Source organism: Microchirus variegatus (genome assembly GCF_963457635.1).
Source record: "Microchirus variegatus genome assembly, chromosome: 2".
Taxonomy (NCBI): domain Eukaryota; kingdom Metazoa; phylum Chordata; class Actinopteri; order Pleuronectiformes; family Soleidae; genus Microchirus; species Microchirus variegatus.
The window spans coordinates 15,731,888-15,750,327 of NC_139803.1; the positions used below are offsets into that span (position 1 = coordinate 15,731,888).

At 38.5% G+C, this 18,440-nt stretch overlaps 1 protein-coding gene across 1 annotated transcript; it reads left to right on the top strand.

Moving 5' to 3' along the window:
* The first annotated feature begins 1,321 nt into the window (after positions 1-1,321).
* rps6ka4 (ribosomal protein S6 kinase, polypeptide 4) lies at positions 1,322-16,631 on the top strand. Its single transcript, XM_083910293.1, has 18 exons — positions 1,322-1,580; positions 2,709-2,780; positions 3,244-3,311; positions 3,796-3,946; positions 4,134-4,249; positions 5,634-5,741; positions 5,829-5,909; positions 6,168-6,271; positions 6,464-6,614; positions 6,706-6,867; positions 7,554-7,679; positions 8,934-9,067; positions 9,213-9,306; positions 9,963-10,133; positions 11,684-11,875; positions 11,957-12,116; positions 13,672-13,835; positions 13,919-16,631. Exons 1-18 carry the CDS (start codon positions 1,493-1,495, stop codon positions 14,123-14,125), a joined length of 2,349 nt encoding a protein of 782 aa, XP_083766419.1. The 5' UTR covers positions 1,322-1,492; the 3' UTR covers positions 14,126-16,631.
* The last annotated feature ends 1,809 nt before the right edge of the window (positions 16,632-18,440 follow it).

Genomic DNA, 18,440 nt, shown 5'->3' on the forward strand with positions numbered 1-18,440 from the left:
TGTACGGTGAAATATATAGTATGTGAATGTATTGTGAGGTGAGTGATGGTGGCTTCTTTTTGTCTCACAAGACCAATGATGCTGACAATGACTCGGTGCAGTACGGAGATTTACATTTACAAGTTTGTTTTTCAAGTCCTTGAAGTGAACATGCCAATAAATGCACAGGAGAGAGGCTCTTAAACTTGAGTGGATAGTCACAGATTTCCAAAATAGTATATATAAAAATACCCGAAATAGCATTGTGTATTATGGAAGATAATCGAGCCAGGCCTGGCAGTGCAATGTTTATTTGTGGTAATAATCTAATATGTAGAGTTTCAGAGGTTGCTCTGTAAGTTAATCAACCAATTTTATTTTATGATAAATGTTTACCCTGAGCAATTTTTAATTAGTACTTTGGCCCATCCCTCTCCTCCTACACATCATGTTGCTATAATGGTTTCCAATAGCAAATGAATGATTCCGTTCTATATGGTCGGTAAAACATGTGCGTTTGTTTATATAATTTGTCGTATGTTAGAATCTGGTTTATGTAGTTTACTATGTTGAGATCTGAGACTACGTGGCCCCGCCCACACCAATGTTCACGTGACTGACCGTCGCCCAGGTTGTGTCGAAAGCATCCCAGTGTTAGCAGCAGCAGCTAGGCTAGCTTCTCACAAATATACACAAAGTTAGATGTCAATATTTTCATCATGGGCGAATCATTAACTCGACTCTAGTGGAGACAGAGAAGATACGGAACTACTCATACATGGTCACGCAAACATGCTCTGATAGCTGTTGTCGGACGCGGCCAGTTTACACAGCGAACTAAACAGTAGCGTAAGCCGACGTTCAAACTTTGACGGGCAACAAGCTAGCTGCTAGTTTGCAAATTTACTACTACCGCACAGCTAGCTAGGTAACCCGTCTTGTTATTGTAGCAGTTGTGCTAACTTGCTTGTTCCGAAGGTGTTCACACACTGAATAGTACCTTGATATTTGTACCCGTCGTTCATGTGAAACTAGCGGTAACGTTATTACCAAATAACGCCGGCTAAGTTAACAATATTGACTGACGCTCCTGTTGTGCGGCAAATGCTAACGCTAGCCAGTTATATTGTGTAAGTTGCACATCAGCTGTTGATAACACACACAGGAAATAAATAATCAATTTCGGTTAATTTTAGTATAGAAAACATACAGTGCACGCCTGCAATTTTAATAGCAACACGCCTGTGTTTTTTCAGTTTTTGATTTCGGTCAATCGCACGAGATAAATAATGCGAAACAATACAATGTCAAAGGCGTGGGGATTAATGTTGGGAAAGCAGTATTGTCTTGAAAACACTGCTGCTCGCTCATTTCGATAATCCGTACACGCATTATGCAGTAACCACAGTATTTGCTTTTATTTTAATTTTTGAAACCAGCGGGCTCATTTTGGAAATAAGAAAAACATTTGGCTTAAACAGTCCGTAGGCAGCAGTCTACTTTTCTTTGCGTTATGTCTGGCGACACATCTAGTAGTAGTGATGACTCCGACGCAAAACCAAATAAAAAGGCCTGCACCGTCAAGCATCATATCACCAATGGTAAGTCAAGGACATCTACTCTTCTTAAAAGAAAAACAACATATTTATATAACTGCACACTCTTGGTTGTAATTTACGTCATCGTTTGATGAAGACATTTGTGAAATGGGATTTCCTGTATCTGAAGTTACTTCAGATGTGTGCAGTGTAGTATTTGTCTTCCAATATATATATATTGGAATATATGTATATACATACATACACACACATATATATATATATATATATATATATATATATATATACATATATGTATATACATATATATATATATATATATATACATATATGTATATACATATATATATATATATATATATATATATATATATATATATATATATATATATATATATAAGCACACACACACAGTAAATCACCTACACTGTACACTTGTGTTGCATAACATAGTAGATGTGTTTTCATGACCCAGTTTATTCATATAACTATAACTTTAGGAGAGTGCAATCTCCCTGTCAAGGCCCCTCGGTTTTCATATGCAGATCGCCACTAACATTAAGAAAATGTAATCAGAATTCTTCCATTGTTTTTTACAAGTTTAGCTGGTTTTGCAGACAGGCACATGTCAAAATCATAACCTCCTTGGCAGAAGTGCTTCATATATACAGTTTTGTATTTAAAGGGTTTTAAGATAAATATGACCTTGTTGTTATGCTGTACTTGCTCAAAAATAATAACAATAAAAAACCCAGATCTAACATCACATTAGAGTTTGTGTAAGAAAAAGTCTTAGTACTTACTTTTAGTAATCTTGTATACTAAAAGGATACAAAACATGTTTTTAATTTAATTGATAATTGCATTCATATCCCTACTTCAGCAATGTCACTGCTGCTTTTTCATCAGCTGTCATATCAGCATATTAAGTGTGTGTGACATGTATAGATGCATATTGATACACTAAAACCTTCTTATGAATAGAGGATGGAGCATAAACATCATTCTTATAACCTGTAATATAGTCTCCACTCTAATGGTGAAAATAGTCTTATATCATTCAATACATATTTATATTTTCTGAACACTTGCACAAGAGTGTGTGCAGGATGCAGAACCTGAGAATAAATACTGTATGTTTTCATGATGGTGTTTTGTCTCTGTCACTAGCCAACCTCACAGGTCACACTGAGAGGGTCGGCATGGAGAACTTTGAGCTGCTTAAAGTCTTGGGCACTGGAGGTACGTGTCTACATAAAGCAAGATGATATAAGTGTTGTTAATCATAAGGAATTACAAGGATTTATCCTCTGGTGCTGGTTAAATTTGCCACGGAGTGTTTAATTGAATGTCATGGTAAATCATATCTTTATTCATTTCCAGATTTAGCAGTTCTAAATCATTAATTAGTTGGAGTAGCATGTGCATATTTAGGCCAGTCAACTGCCAAAAAAAGGCAAATAAATATAATCTACATTCAGTATATATGAGAAAGTTTCTTTGCAAAATGTTTTTTTTGTTGCACGTTGAGCTGATTTCTTGACACTTGAAATCATTCGGCTTCTGTTCACCCTGTGCTTATCATTTGCAGTGTCCTCAGACTCGGTCAAGCCACTGTCTGACTGTCTGTTTTTTGGATACGGTTGTTGTATATTCTAACAGTACTTTGAGTGACTTGAAGGAATATTTGTTTCTTTTCATCCAGCCTATGGAAAAGTGTTTTTGGTCAGAAAGAACAGCGGTCACGATGCGGGCCAGCTTTATGCTATGAAGGTGAGATAATTAAGCAAACTGTCAACACAAAACCGTTTCATTTTTAAACCTTTGAGACTTTGGACCATGATTTGAAATCAAATGGGAAACATCAAATATATTTTAGTAGGGCTGCAATTAAAAGATTTCTAAATTAATCAAACTATTTTGATAATAGACTTTAGTGGGTTGGATTGTTTTTTTGTTTGAATTAAATTAAAATGATATACATTGTATATCACATGCTTTTCTGTGGACCAAACAGTTACTCGGTTTATCATGAAATAATCAACAGATTCATTGATTTTGAATATAATTTGTTGCTTTCAATATATGCATGATGAGATGGAATTTCGTAGAAAGAGATATACTGACCTATTTAGAGCAGATTTAGGTCACAGATAGTATCTGTTATGTGACCTCTTTTTTTAGGATTCACTCTTTGCTTTACCATAATCTAATATTTTACTGTATTTGCTATGTTTTATTTGAATTATTGTCCTAGGTGTTAAAGAAAGCAGCTATTGTTCAGAAGGCCAAGACAACAGAACATACTCGCACTGAGAGGCAGGTGCTTGAAAACATCCGCCAGTCTCCCTTCCTGGTCACGCTCCACTATGCCTTCCAGACTCAGAGTAAACTGCATCTCATCCTGGGTGAGTGCTGTCGAAGTAGAATCAAATAAAGGGAATATATTTTGTGTCTTCAGACTTTAATGCACTGAATGAATGTTCTCTTAATGTTTCTGTCCACTACTGTTTGTTTGCTTGGCTGTGTGCCCTTTCTATGTTTGTGCAATTCTTGTGTCAAGTCTATTCAAGTTTTCTGCGTATTTGTCGACAGACTATGTGAGCGGCGGAGAGATGTTCACGCATTTGTATCAGCGGGATCATTTTCCTGAGGAGGCAGTGCAGATTTATATTGGGGAAATAATCCTGGCTTTGGAGCACCTGCACAAAGTGAGTGTTTATCCTTCCACCCCTGTGACTGCTTGTATTGATTTTACCCGAGGGGGCAGTAAGGGAAACAGCAAGCTCACACAGACACTGCAACAATTTAATACCTTTTTATTGTTGTTATTGCTGATGTTTTGTCAAGAAATTGCCGTCTTACACACATATGCTTGACACAGACAAACATTATTGTCCCATTTGATTTCTGTCTCAAGATTAAGTCCCTTATCTGATTAACATTTAGTTCAGGTTTTGTCACGATCACTGAGCCAAAAATAATCATGCTGTTTCCCCCTCTCTTCAGGAGGTGGTCACTATTTATCCTCTGTGGTTTGCTATTGTGCTGGAAGTGCCCATTAACTTTACTGCTTAAAATACTCTCTAGAACACTAACGGTACCCAGAAGCTGCCTAGTAGAATTACTGAAACAGTTCTGTTGCAACGGTGGCAGGGAAATAGCTTTTTCTAGCATGTGAACAAAAGGGCTTTGTTTTTATGCATCAATACAGTACAATTCAGTACATTTTTATCAATTTGTTTTAGGGCAAGTTCAAAATGGAACATACAGTACACAAGCATAACCACACAATAAAAGAGCTGTTCAATGATGTTGAGCTAAAGCAGGGTTTCTCACTCCTAGTCCTGGAAAGCCACTGTCCTGCATATTTTAGGTGTTTTCCTGCTCCAACACACCTGATTCAAATAAATGGGTCATTATCAGGCTTCAGCAGAGATTACTGACGAGCTGACCATTTGAGTCAGGTGTGTTTGAGCAGGGAAACACCTGAAACATGCAGGACAGTGGCTCCCCAGGACCAGAAGTGAGAAACCCTGAGCGAAAGTGTAGTGATTATTTTAAAGTACTAAAAGCAATTAATTTTGAGTACACTGCTCAGGTTTATATAATTAGCAGCAGTGTTGTAATAGACGCCATTCAGACCTGGTATTAACATCTCCCCTGAATGATTTGAACACAAGCCTGGCTGCATTATTGCAAGGTGTGATCGGTCTTACTTGACGCTGTCTTGATTGTATTTCACGACTGATGTTAATACCTAGTCGTTATGTTATGGAAGTTGGAAAAAAAGACCTTGAATTTTTCCAAATTGACTGAAACGGCTTTTATGAGTCTTTCCTTTGTGATCGGTTCAAATAAAACTTCTGAAGTAATGGCCCCATTGGTGAGCATTATTCTCATTTCCGTAGGTGCTGTTACAATTAGTTTTATTTCTGTTACTCTCTAGACAGATGTTTACTGTGACAAGCACCAAGATTAGAACTCGTGAATGGGCTTAAAAAGTGCGACGATTACAGGAAATAACAAACTGAAAACTGTTTGTATCTTATTTGTTTGCATGTCATCTCCATTACTTGCTGTTCGCACATACAGCTTGGGATTGTTTACCGAGACATCAAGTTGGAAAACATTCTTCTCGACAGTGACGGCCACGTGGTATTGACAGACTTTGGACTCAGCAAAGAGTTTCTGGAAGAAGAGGTTTGTGATCACACAATACCGCAACCTGTGCAGAAAATGTGTGTACATGTTTGTACAACATTTAACTCCCCTCTTTCCTTATCACAGAAGGAACGGACCTACTCTTTCTGTGGCACCATAGAGTACATGGCACCTGAAATCATCAGGGGAAAGACTGGGCATGGCAAGGTAGATATATACGAGAGCAAAGTCATTTCAGAGTTCAGATAATTTTGCAGAGCACCATTATAGCGTCACCATTTTAGCTAGTAAATACAAGCTGCTGTATCTCTCATGACAGCAGATGATAAGGTAGCATGCACTTTGATGCACCAAACATAATGTAATTTTCTTGTCGACAATGATAGAATAAGCACACAGTGGGTGCATCATCTGCACATATTCAGTTAATTTAAATAACAATTTTAAACCCGTCTTTTACTACAGTCGGTAGATTGGTGGAGCCTTGGGATCCTGATGTTCGAGCTGCTGACAGGAGCATCTCCGTTTACCTTGGAGGGAGAGAGGAACACTCAGAGTGAAGTGTCAAAGTGAGTCCTGAAGTCCATTGTACTATGATATGTTAACCCCACCTTATTTCCCAGTTTATTACTGCATCCATTGTGTTTTATTGAACTAAACTTACAGTTCGAAAATGATCCATATAATTGTTCATAACATGGTGAAACATTGCCGAGCCTAATTTTAAAGTTTGCATTTCTTTCTCCATCTGTGCCGCTCAGGCGCATTCTGCGCTCTGATCCACCTTTCCCTTCCATGATTGGACCAACTGCTCAGGATCTGCTGAGGAAATTGTTGGTGAAGGATCCCCACAGGAGACTGGGCTCCGGCCCCCGAGGGGCTGAAGACATCAAAGCGCATTCCTTCTTCAAGGTGCTACTGAGCTCAGCTCAGGTATCTCTGCTCTTTGTCATGTCTTTTCATCTTTTTTTCAACTCCCATATTCTCTGTGTTATCCTGACAGGGACTGAATTGGTCTGACTTGGCGGAGAAGAAGATGTCAAGTCCGTTCAAACCAGAGCTAAAGAGTGAACTGGATGTGGGGAACTTTGCTGAGGAGTTTACTGGGATGGATCCTGTTTACTCTCCGGCGAGCACACCTCCAAGCACTGACCGTCTGTTCAAGGTCAGCACAGTAATAACGCTTGTTAAAAACTATTCCTGTAATCATCTTCTTCTTCTGTAGGCATCTCCCTTTAGGGGTCGCCACAGTGGAGCATTTGCCTCCCTTGTGTATTCTTCTTTTACAACTGTCCTCATGTCCTCCTTCACAACCTCCATAAACCTTCTCTCTGCTCTTCCTCTTTTCCTCTTGTCCAATATAATCACTACCCCTCCTCTGCACATGACCAAATCATCTCAACCTTGCCTCTCTTACTTTATTTCCAAACCATTCAACCTGAGCTGTACATCCTCGGCACTCCCAACAAAAATCTCAGCATCTTCACCTCTGCCTCCTGTCTTTATACGCAATACATCATAGCATGTCTCACTACAGATCTTGTAGACCTTCCCTTTCTCTTATGCAGCTGTCCTTATGTCACATCTCACCACTGACTCTCCTCTCCACCCTGCCTGCACTCTCTTCTTCACCTCTCTTGTGCACTATCGTTTGCTTTGGATTGTTGACCCCAGGTATTTAAACTCACACTTTCTCTACCTCTACCTCCTTGCATCTTCACCATACTCCAAACAATACCTGTGAGAACTATCTCAATCACATTAAAGTTGTGTGGTTTACTCAAAGCACAGTGTTCAAAATGTCTACCCTCCCCCCCTTACTCATGCAACACCTCTTCTCTGTTATTTTAGGGCTACTCGTTCATCGCTCCCTCCATCCTCTTCAATAAGAACGTTGTCATGGGAGATTTTGTTGATGCACAGATTGGTGCTGATCGACCAGGTTCGGCCTCAGTCCAGAACAGTGCGATGTTAAAGGTATGGAGCTTTGTTTAAACTAGTTTGAACCATTTTATTTATGTTGGGGGGGGGGGGGGGGAGCAGTTGGGTAAAACCACTGCAATATAACGACATAACATAAGCTTTTAAAAAGGCTCAACAATGTCGGTCTATCAGGACAGACAGGAAATATGAGAGGAAGAGAAACGTGTTTATTTAACCTAAATTACTAACCACAGTTGGCTTATTTTATTTGACACATTTATAGGGTTTGTCATAATTTATTTTAAATATTAGACATTATAGATTAATACAATCATGTTTAAATTAAATTAAATTAAATTAAATTAAATTAAATTAAATTAAATTAAATTAAATTAAATTAAATTAAATTAAATTATACAGTACATTTAAAGTATTCTAAAATAATTATTAGGAGTTGTAAGGTCAGTTTATATTAGCGTAGACTGCAAAAAAGTGGAGAAGCAGAATTGTTTTCAGTGTGACAGATTTCAGTTGACGAGAAATCAGATTTGTATTTAGCAGATTTAGCATTGTTATTGTTATTTAACAACTAGAATGATGCATGCACATTTTTAAATGAATGGATGACAGATACTCTGATATCAGAAACTGATATTTTGATTAGCTCATTTTCGTCACTGCGTTAATTCAGATTTTTAACCTTTTAGACCAAACACTTCTCAGATACATACATATTTAAGTTTCATTAATGTACGGCTACTATAGCTATTCAATTAATCAATTATTTATAGATTACTAAATTAATCGTCAACTATTTTGTTTGCCTCTCAGTTAATTGCTTTGTGTATTTTCAAATATTTAAAACAAGTTCTCAGATTTTTCAGCTTCTTAAATGTTAAATATTTTCAGTATTTTTTGCTCCACATAACAAAGAAATCATTAAAACTGAATCATTTTGGTTTATGGACAAAACGAGACATTCGAGATCATCATCATTTCAAGGCTTGGTGAACACTCATCAACATTTTACCAACCAAACAAGTACTCGATGACAAATTCTGTGTTGCAAATGGATAAAAGTGGACACCATCTTAAGATGTTTCAGCACATTTGGTCCTTGAATTTCAGGGAATTGGTTCTGGAAAGTCCTTGAATTTGATGTCAACCAAGGTGTGGGAACCGACCCTGTTAAATGCTTAATCGAGAGCTGTGTCGAATGTTGAGCATGAATTAGTCTTTGCACAAGGAAAACAGAGTCTCTCCCAGCTGCTCTGAGTTTCTCACACCTCCACTCTTCTCTTTCCGCAGGAATCACAGTTTTTTCACCACTACGAGCTGTGTCTTCACGGGCCAACCTTAGGCGAGGGTAGTTTCTCTGTGTGCAGGAAGTGCAGACACAAGCAAAGTGACCACGAGTATGCAGTCAAGATTGTGAGCCGCAGGTGAGTGTAGATGTGATGCTGACACGCAATCTTTGTAAATCCCTGTGTTTGTTTGTTTGTGTGCTAGACTGTCCTCGATTGTGTCACTATGCCATCTGATGGTTTAAGTGCCAAAATGTTCACTTCAGCATGTTTTTTTTGTTAGAATGGAGGCCAACACTCAGAGGGAGATTGCTGCTTTGAGACAATGTGAGACTCACCCCAACATTGTCAAGCTACATGAAGTCTACACTGACCAGGTATAATGGAAGAAACACGCATGTAACGTGAACTAATATTTTCAGTATATATATATATATATGTATACACACACACACACACACACACACACATATATATATATCTGTATATATATATATATATATATATATATATATATATATATATATATATATATATATATAAATAAAAGTGCCTTTTGCATTCAGATCATTGTTAAATGGTCACGCAATACTGATTTATCTGCTCCACACGACTATCCGTGTTCTTCAGTATAGCAGTGCTAAGACTGTGTGTTGCCTGGCAACATTCCCGCACTGCACACAGGAAGTGATTTGTTTTATGCCAAGACAGAAATGACAGTGACATTGAGCGTGTAAAGTTAAAACAGCTGCAAACACGTTGGAATTTGAGTGTAAAACCAAAAAAGGTGTCCATGAAACAGTTCAGAAGAATTTCTACTGCTCCAGGAAGTTGTCTCGATAGGATTTATGCTTCTTGTCGTACACGTCTCTTTGTCGCAGGTGTGTTCCCTCAGTAAGGTTTGATAGCATTGCTCGACAGAGCCAGTTACACCGTTACTGAATGAGTACGAACAATACAAAATGTGAACTGCAGCTTTAAGCCCTATGCAACCAAATAAGCATCACATTAACACTTGTCTGCCTTCGATCAGTATCACACATATTTGGTGATGGAGCTTCTGCGAGGTGGGGAGTTGCTGGAAAGGATCAAGCGGAAGAAGCTTTTTGGCGAGGCGGAGGCCAGTCAGCTGTTACAGAGCCTGGTCTCAGCAGTCAGCTTCATGCACGATGTCGGAGTCGTACACAGAGACCTCAAACCAGAGGTAAGATGCCCGTGACATGTGTTCTCTGAAAATAATATACAGAATCTTTTATAGCATATTAAAAAAGAAAAAGACAGAAAGTCTAACACGGTCATAATTCTGCTGTATGATCACACTAAACTTGGAAATGAATAATATGAAATGCCAGAGGAGTCAGAAAGAAACCTATGGTGTGTGAAATTAATTGTCCCCATTAATGAGAATTTAAGAGAATTAGAGGGGACGATGTCTAATTCTCTCAGTAATTTTCCACGGTGAACAGTGAGTCTGAATGCATTAATGCATCCACCTGTTTGAACGTGTGCATTAGTGTGTTCATTTTGCAGCAGTGTCTATTTTCATTAGCAATTAATCTGTCCGCGACTGTATCAATTTATGGATTATGTGCTTGGCCATGACATAAATTGATTAGTAATTATGTTTACAAACCAAAGATCAAATTACTCATAACTTGAGGCTATCTCTCCCATCTCTGAAAGTCTCTGCTGAACCCTTTTCACGAAGCAAGCAACACTTTTTAAGAAGCCGACAAAAATGAACCACAATATCAAAATACACAAATTGCAAATAAGATATTGATTTAATCTTTCAAGAAATATTGTATTTTATTGGTTTGAAAATATAGTTTTTGTTTGCAATGATCAGAATTTAGTTTTGAGCTCCCTTACTTTGCACCATGGTTTTTTGTTTGCGATTCTGATCATGGGTGGAATTGAACTGAATTTTGGAGCGACAGCTCAATGAACTGGAACTCGTCACGGGGTCTCAGAGTCGTGGTCCGTCTGTCTGTTTTCCCTGTCGACATCCGACAAAGTAATTGTAAGTATCTAACGTTTATAATCTGACAAACGTTAGATACTTACAATCATAAGTTCCAGACAGACATCGACTCCAAGCCTGTGATAACTCGGTTGCGAGAACACTCGGAAACCTCCGCTAACATCCGTCTGCCGAAGATACTAAACACTTTATGGATGTTCTGATATGGTGACCGTCCAATGAGCCCTGAAACAGCTGGATTCCTCCCGACTGACAGATGAGTCCACGTGTGAGAGAGAGTGGAGCTGCAGGTGTGTGAGGGCGAGTTAATCCTACTCACATTGGCCTTTTTTTTCCAACACATCACTTAACTATTAGTGATTTTAGTTCTGTTTCTGTTGTTATTCTTATTCTCAGAGTTGTGTTTTGTTTCAGTTATCAGTGCATTTCCTCTTCATGTTTACTACTACTTATCTACAGCAATACTCTTAAGAATTGAGAATAAAATAAACAAGGAATCGTATTTCAGCTCTTGTCTTCTGGCACCTTATTTAATTTCCATTAATGATTCAGTGGTGCCTTTTTTGAATCTGTTTGCTCCCACCTTTGCTCCACCTGCTGCACCTGGCATGAAAATGCCATATTTATCAAGGTCAGAAAGGTAGTACCACTAGTAGTAGTATTGACTCATGGTGTTGAATAGCACTTGCCCTGTCTTTATAATGGATCACTCACTTTAAAAAAAAGTGAAGGAAAAATAACATCTTTATTCTTTGTTTTTTACCTTCCAGAATGTGCTGTTTTCAGATGAAGGGGAGGACTCTGTGCTGAAAGTAATAGATTTTGGATTTGCGCGCCTGTGCCCTGCAGGCAGCGCCCCCCTGCAGACGCCCTGCTTCACGCTGCAGTACGCTGCACCTGAACTTTTCGACAGTGCGGGATACGACAAGTCCTGCGACCTCTGGAGTCTCGGAGTTATCCTGGTAAATTCACCTTCAGACTCTTCTCTCTGTGGCATTGGTCGAGTGACCTGAAGTGCTAATAACCACGTGTGTTTTCATCAGTACACCATGCTGTCAGGCCAGGTGCCATTTCAAAGTGAGCAGCGTGGGATGACCTCATCCTTTGCCGCTGACATCATGCAAAAGATAAAAGAGGGTGATTTCTCATTGGATGGTGAGGCCTGGAAAGGCGTATCAGAGGATGCTAAAGAGCTTGTTAAAGGTATGTGACATTATTTTATAAACACCACAACATGCTTTGTTAGTTTCTGCTATCCCTGTTAGAGGGTTAGGGTTGATTAAGGTTGGTTGATATGCTAGGGACATCTAGGTACCACATGATTCAATACGATTAAGATTCAGAAGGCTACAATTATGAAATTAGAAACTACCAGTGCACCTCGATGTATCTGGATGCTTCTTTAACGCTTGAACACATTACCATAATTACACGACAGGTTGTGCTATCGAAAAAAAATTCCAACAGTTTCTGAAAACTGACAAGTCGAAGTCGAAGCCAACATGTGTTTATTACGGTGATTTCGCTCACGCTGCAGCAGGAAGCCGGCAAATCAGCGTCTTTGTCACCAGAGAGGAGAGAGTTTGGACACTGAGACAAAGACTCAAATGAATTGTACTTTAAATATGTTTTATACTGTTCAAATTTACCACGCAAAATCTGGTGTACATAATACAACTATAGTTTTTACCTCAATAAAACATTTTTCTTCATTTTAAATTGTTAATACACTATATTAACATGCAGTAAATTGTAAATAACTCCCATATTCTGAAAGTTATTCTGGAAAAATGGTCAAAAGCACTTACTCACAGAAAATGTCCTGTGAGTAATGACCCTTTTAATGGTTCAAATAAGCAAAATAAATCCAGACGTACATTTTGAGGCTTAGGTGTTAAAGGGTAGAAAAACAGTGTTTTAAACGATTTGTAATTAAATAATTTATATTTTCATCCGCAATGAAAATATAAATTATTTATTAATACAAATGGAACATACTGAGGAAAACAACACTGTGACTCAGCAGTGTTTAATACAAGATGTATTCACTATAACAGCAGGAGCAGTGTGCACAAATGTGTTTCTTTCTTGTTAGGGTTTAAGGTTCTCTAAAAAAATAATAATATTGAGAGCTGCAAAATGTAACGTAAAGCCATTCTGTCAGAAATGAAAAGGCGCAGAGAGAAAGAAAATAATTCACAGAAATAACTGCTACTGCCTTGCTTTATGAATCTCTATAGAAATATTTGAGAACGACAAAATGATTAGCCTTTGACTAGAGAACAAGCTGTTGGTTCGCCGAGACTCCTCCAGTGGATTTTGATGAATTATTATTATTATTATTATTTTTGAAACAAAACAAGCACAAAGTAAAGAAATGATGCAGAGATATTTATCTATTTATGATTATTGGTATTTGTACCTTGAATCACTCAATAGAGAATGGGCCCTTAGCATAGCAGCCAATTAGTAGGTAACCACAGGTGTAAACAGTCAAATAAATTATGGCTGAGATTTAATTTCTAGGGTGCTGATTCGCTGCCACACTGTCCTGACTTACATGAGCTAATAGCTGCTAATGTGATCAGTGATATCTATGCTTTTCCTGCTAAAACATGTTAAAATGGGGACAAAAACGCCATTGCACTGGCTCTAAAGTATCATATTTATTCCACCCCCAACACTTACAAGAAAACTGTTTTGTGTGTGTTTCTCATGCCTTTATGCCTGTTCCCCCCCCCTCGCTTTGTTATAAAAGGTTTACTTACTGTGGATCCAGAGAATCGTCTCAAACTCTCTGATCTGAAAGAAAACAGCTGGCTGCAGGGTGGAGCGTCCATGTCCACCACTCCATTATGCACTCCAGATGTGCTCGAGTCCAGCGGGCCGACTGTTCGCACCTATGTTAATGCTACGTACAAGGTAACACAAAGCTAGATTTCTCCTTAAAAAAAAAAAGTCAAGCACCCTACCTCATGTGTTTCACCGTCTTCCTCTATTATCAGGCTTTCAACCGCGGCAAGAGAGAGGGCTTCTTCCTGAAAAGCGTCGACAACGCCCCCCTCGCAAAACGAAGGAAGCTCAAGATGACGAGCACGGGCGTCGAGACCCGGTGGAGCTCCTCCTCTTCCTCCTCCTCTTCTTCCACTTCGTCTTCTGCGGCAGCGTCCAAAGTGCAGACAAAACAAACTGGGACCCCAAAGAAGAGCTAGCCTCAGCGGCGTGGGACGAAAAACAGCTGGGAAATGAAGTGGGTATGTGTTTACAACAACTACATGAAGTCCTCCAGTGGCGATGGAGTAACTTTCAGAAAACACACTGATATATATATCAAAAGACTGATTTCGGTCATTGTTCAGTTTTCAACAGAAAACATTTTAACACACAAATAACATTTTCCCCTTAAAACCAAACATGTATTGTCCTTACATGGAAGGATAAGGAGGTAGTAGAGGTCTAGTTTTCTATTTTTACACTCGTACAGTATTCACTCACCATAATTTGGTGACACTGCACACTAAAATTTAGGAATGACATTTTTACCTATCTTCACTGTGGGTAAAAAAAAAATAAAACAGTGCCTGGCGATAATAGGGATAAAGGGAAAAAAGGAGCCATAAATGAGCAGAAGCCATATATATACAGTATATATACAGCAAGGCAGTGAATACATGAATTTGAACCAGTTTTTGAATTGTAAAAGAAAATAAGTATTTTGACACACTTATGCACACTTATTGGTAGACAGTATGGCAGAACTTAGCACCCTCCTGTTAAATAATAAATCAATCCTGGTGTTTAGGATATTGGGCAAAAATATATCTCCGCACTTTTGCATTGAATGTAAATTTTAAGATTAATTTTTTTTTTTTTTTTTAAAGCTAATTCTCAGAGGGAAATTTCTGTGTTGTGTATATACCTAAGAGAATAATACCACAGTGAAACTCTTCTCTATTCGATACTAGTTTAAATGATCTACAGTCCAAATAAATGCACCTCCAATACACTACCAACTCTGCAGATCCCTCCCCCTGAACATAGTGTGGAGCATAAGATTTTTGATAGACAGCTCTTAGTGATTCAGTAAACAATCAGAGTTTGACTTGAAGTGCTCTCAGTACTAACCGTGTGTCCAACTAAAGCAGCTGTAGAAAGACACGGACCCCCGTTTATATCTGGTATTAACATTTTGTCCCGAGTGATCCAATCAGATGCGTGTCCTGAATGTGTCCTTGGATACAGAGGTGGTTTGAGGACATAACGTGTCCACGTTCCTGAGCTGCATGGACGCAGTCCGTTCTCAGCTGACAACCTCTGACTCGCTGCAGTTTCTTTTTAATTTTGCACCAATCAGCACTCAAGTGTTGATTTATTTGGAACCACTGCCACAATAATACACAGATACCACAGCCATATGCTTGTAAAATATCAATGTTTTTTCATGTTACAGCAGCGTGAGAATAGCGTCACACACACACACAAACATGTTGACATTAGACACATCTGTGCAGCCAGGCTGGTTAAAAACCTTATTTTGTTCTTGATAAAAGACATGATCAGTGTGGGAAGTGAAGTTGGATCACATATGGTGACTGGAGACGTATTCTAATGCCTGGTGTGAACAGCTGTAATCAGTGCTGTCCGCATGTGATAGAATCACCGAGGACAGATGTCAATATCAGGTGTGAATGTGGCCATGAATACAGAGATGATACACAGTTGGATTTCTTATAATATTTAGCTGTAAATGTCCTTGCATTCTTGTGCTGGTCTGAACACATCTAGCATGCTAATCTGTCGTGATGATGAACTATAAGATTGTTTTTCTATATTTTTTTGGAATGTCTGACTTACTAAAATGTCAATTAGTGTTTTTTAGGCTACAACGTGCAGCACACAGACCGGAGTAAAATCCATTTTACTGCCTTGTGCTTGTGAATAATAATTTCAGTTTTTCCGTCGGACCACCTGACCGGCGCCACATGCAGCTGCCATCTTAAGTGACACAGTCGGTTACTTTTGCGCGTCGATTGAGCTCAGCGTGCCACTGCCCGGGCTCCAAAGGTCACACCCATTTGTCTTTTTACATAAAACATTGTACAGTTTTGAAAATTCAAATCATGTCACAGAACAAGACACTTAAATATGACTTTAAAATGACCATCCCGTGAGGTCAGCCGTGTAAATACTCATCAATGATTTAAAGCAAAAAAAAAACAACAACAAAAAGAAACATGTATGTTATGGTTTAAATGGGTTTTTTTCCACACGTTGCACAGTCAGATGATCAATTACACACATTTCAGCTTTAAAGGTGCTTTTACTGATATTTATTACATGTAGTTGATTTGAATGCTGTGGTAATGGGATTATGATTATTTGGCTCCTGTTGTGTATGAGCGTCGTGTGTGTGTCTGTGTGTGTGTAAGAGACGGGAGAACGGTTGTTGTACTGCTATCTTTGTACCAGATGAAGCATTTTTGCAAGTTACTGTATTATTTTTTTTCTCTCTCGTTTGCCGCCGTAGTCTCTGTAAAGGTAACTGGTTGTTTGTGTTTGGACGTTTAATTTTTACTTATGAAACTGCTTTTATTGGTGTTGATATTCTTTTGATGTAGTAAATGTCACAATATTTTTCCTCTTTTCCCCTTCATTGAGCATTATTATTATTTCACTGAGATGCACTGTCACTGATGTTGTAAGTGGGAATTTTTTCTTTTGCACCAAGATTTTGCTTTTCCTTTTTTTTTTGGTTGGTGCAAATTAAACGGGACTTTTAAATAAATGGCGTAATGGAGACTTTTTTTTGTGTTGAAGCCGTCTTTGAAATTGACTGTGACAAAGTCGTCTCAATGATAAGGGTAGATTTCACTTTCTTTAAAACTCAAGGTCACCTTTATAAGGCAGAGTTAAAGAACAGAATAGAACAAAGAATCGAGGACATTAAAACAATATCTATCTGTGTGTCTATGTATGTGAGTCTGTGACGGGCATATCTCGCTGGCCGTTAGTCAGATCGCCCTAAGCTTTTAGATATGGATTGTATATGGCCCGATGGTGTGCATCCTTGATTTTCAAGTTTTTTGGAGTCATTTTAATTTTTGCTGATTTATCACGCTACACCAGGCAGGCAGCGGCTCATCAGCAGCAGCTGTGCTGTCTGGAGGTGGGAGTGAAGAGGCTGTCCTCACGGTGGGTGAGATATTTTCACACGGTTCACCGCTGAACATGGTGTTATACTGAAACGACGAAGTCGGTGTCCATTCACTGATACGCGAGCACATATTTATTTAGCATTAGCATGCTACTATTTTGTGGTTAACTTGGCGAACCTGTTTCCAAAGGTAAGCTAGCGAGGCTACGATTAGCATTAGTGTTGGGCTTACATAATGCAAACACTTTGCAACATCATTAGGCACAAAGCAGTTTTTTTTTAATTTTCGATTAGCATTAGCGTAGCTTGCTGTTTTGTGACGCGTATTATGTTAGCCTTTACATTCCTTATTATGCAGTACCATAACTGAAAAATCTTCTTCAGCTCCCGCTATAGGAATACATACTTCCTACGGGCAAGACGCTAGTAATGTACAAATAAATACATTTAGAAAATGCTGATAGTTGTGTAGCATCACTGACTCCAGCTCTGAGTGCCGGTACACAAAGCGAACACTGAATTATACGACAAGTGTGATAACCTTTCTTGTATGTGTCAAAAGTCTTACCATACCAGGAGGGGGAGAAAAAAAATCCTCATTAAAATTCAGTGATACTATGATTAATCTCAACATGAGACGGTATCTGTCAGTCTCATTTAAAATCATGGTTGTACTACTGCTCAGAGAAGAAATACTCCTGGAATAATACATTTGATTTTGAATGTATTATTATGTGTATATATGCGTTTTATCTTGTGTTTATTGGATGTGTCTTAAATGCTGTACTCGATGCTTCAAACGGCTTCTGTTGCAGTAAATTATGAAAGAGATTTAAAGACGTTAAATGTCCGGCACAGGCTTAATAACCCTGCAGTTGGTAATTGGGCTGTCGCGTGATGTTGAGCTTTTTTTCCAGCTTCTCATTATCCCTGGTCTTAAACTTGACCTTAAACAGCATTAACATTCCTGAGCCTTATAATGAAGGTTATCTCGTAGTTGTTCAGAAAGACACAAAAAAAAAACATCATACGGTGTATCAGCTTTTTTATTTTTTTTAAATGCCATAGTGCAATACTACGGTTAGGAAGAGTATTAGGGCCACATGTAAAAAAAATATATAAATAAATAAAATGGCATGAATTCTGAGATTAAAGTATAAAGTATAAAAATCAATTACAAACTCAGCTGGGCCACATTTGCACAGTTATTTCTCTCTGAAATTTGAAATAAATGAGTTTGTCATATTTAACACCAGGTCTCTATGTAGCCCTGTGATGGACTGCCCCATAAACCCCCCCCACCTTTTGCACTATGTCAGCTGGGTTTGGCACCAGAGCCGATGAATGAGTGAGTGAGTGAGTTAGAGTAATAA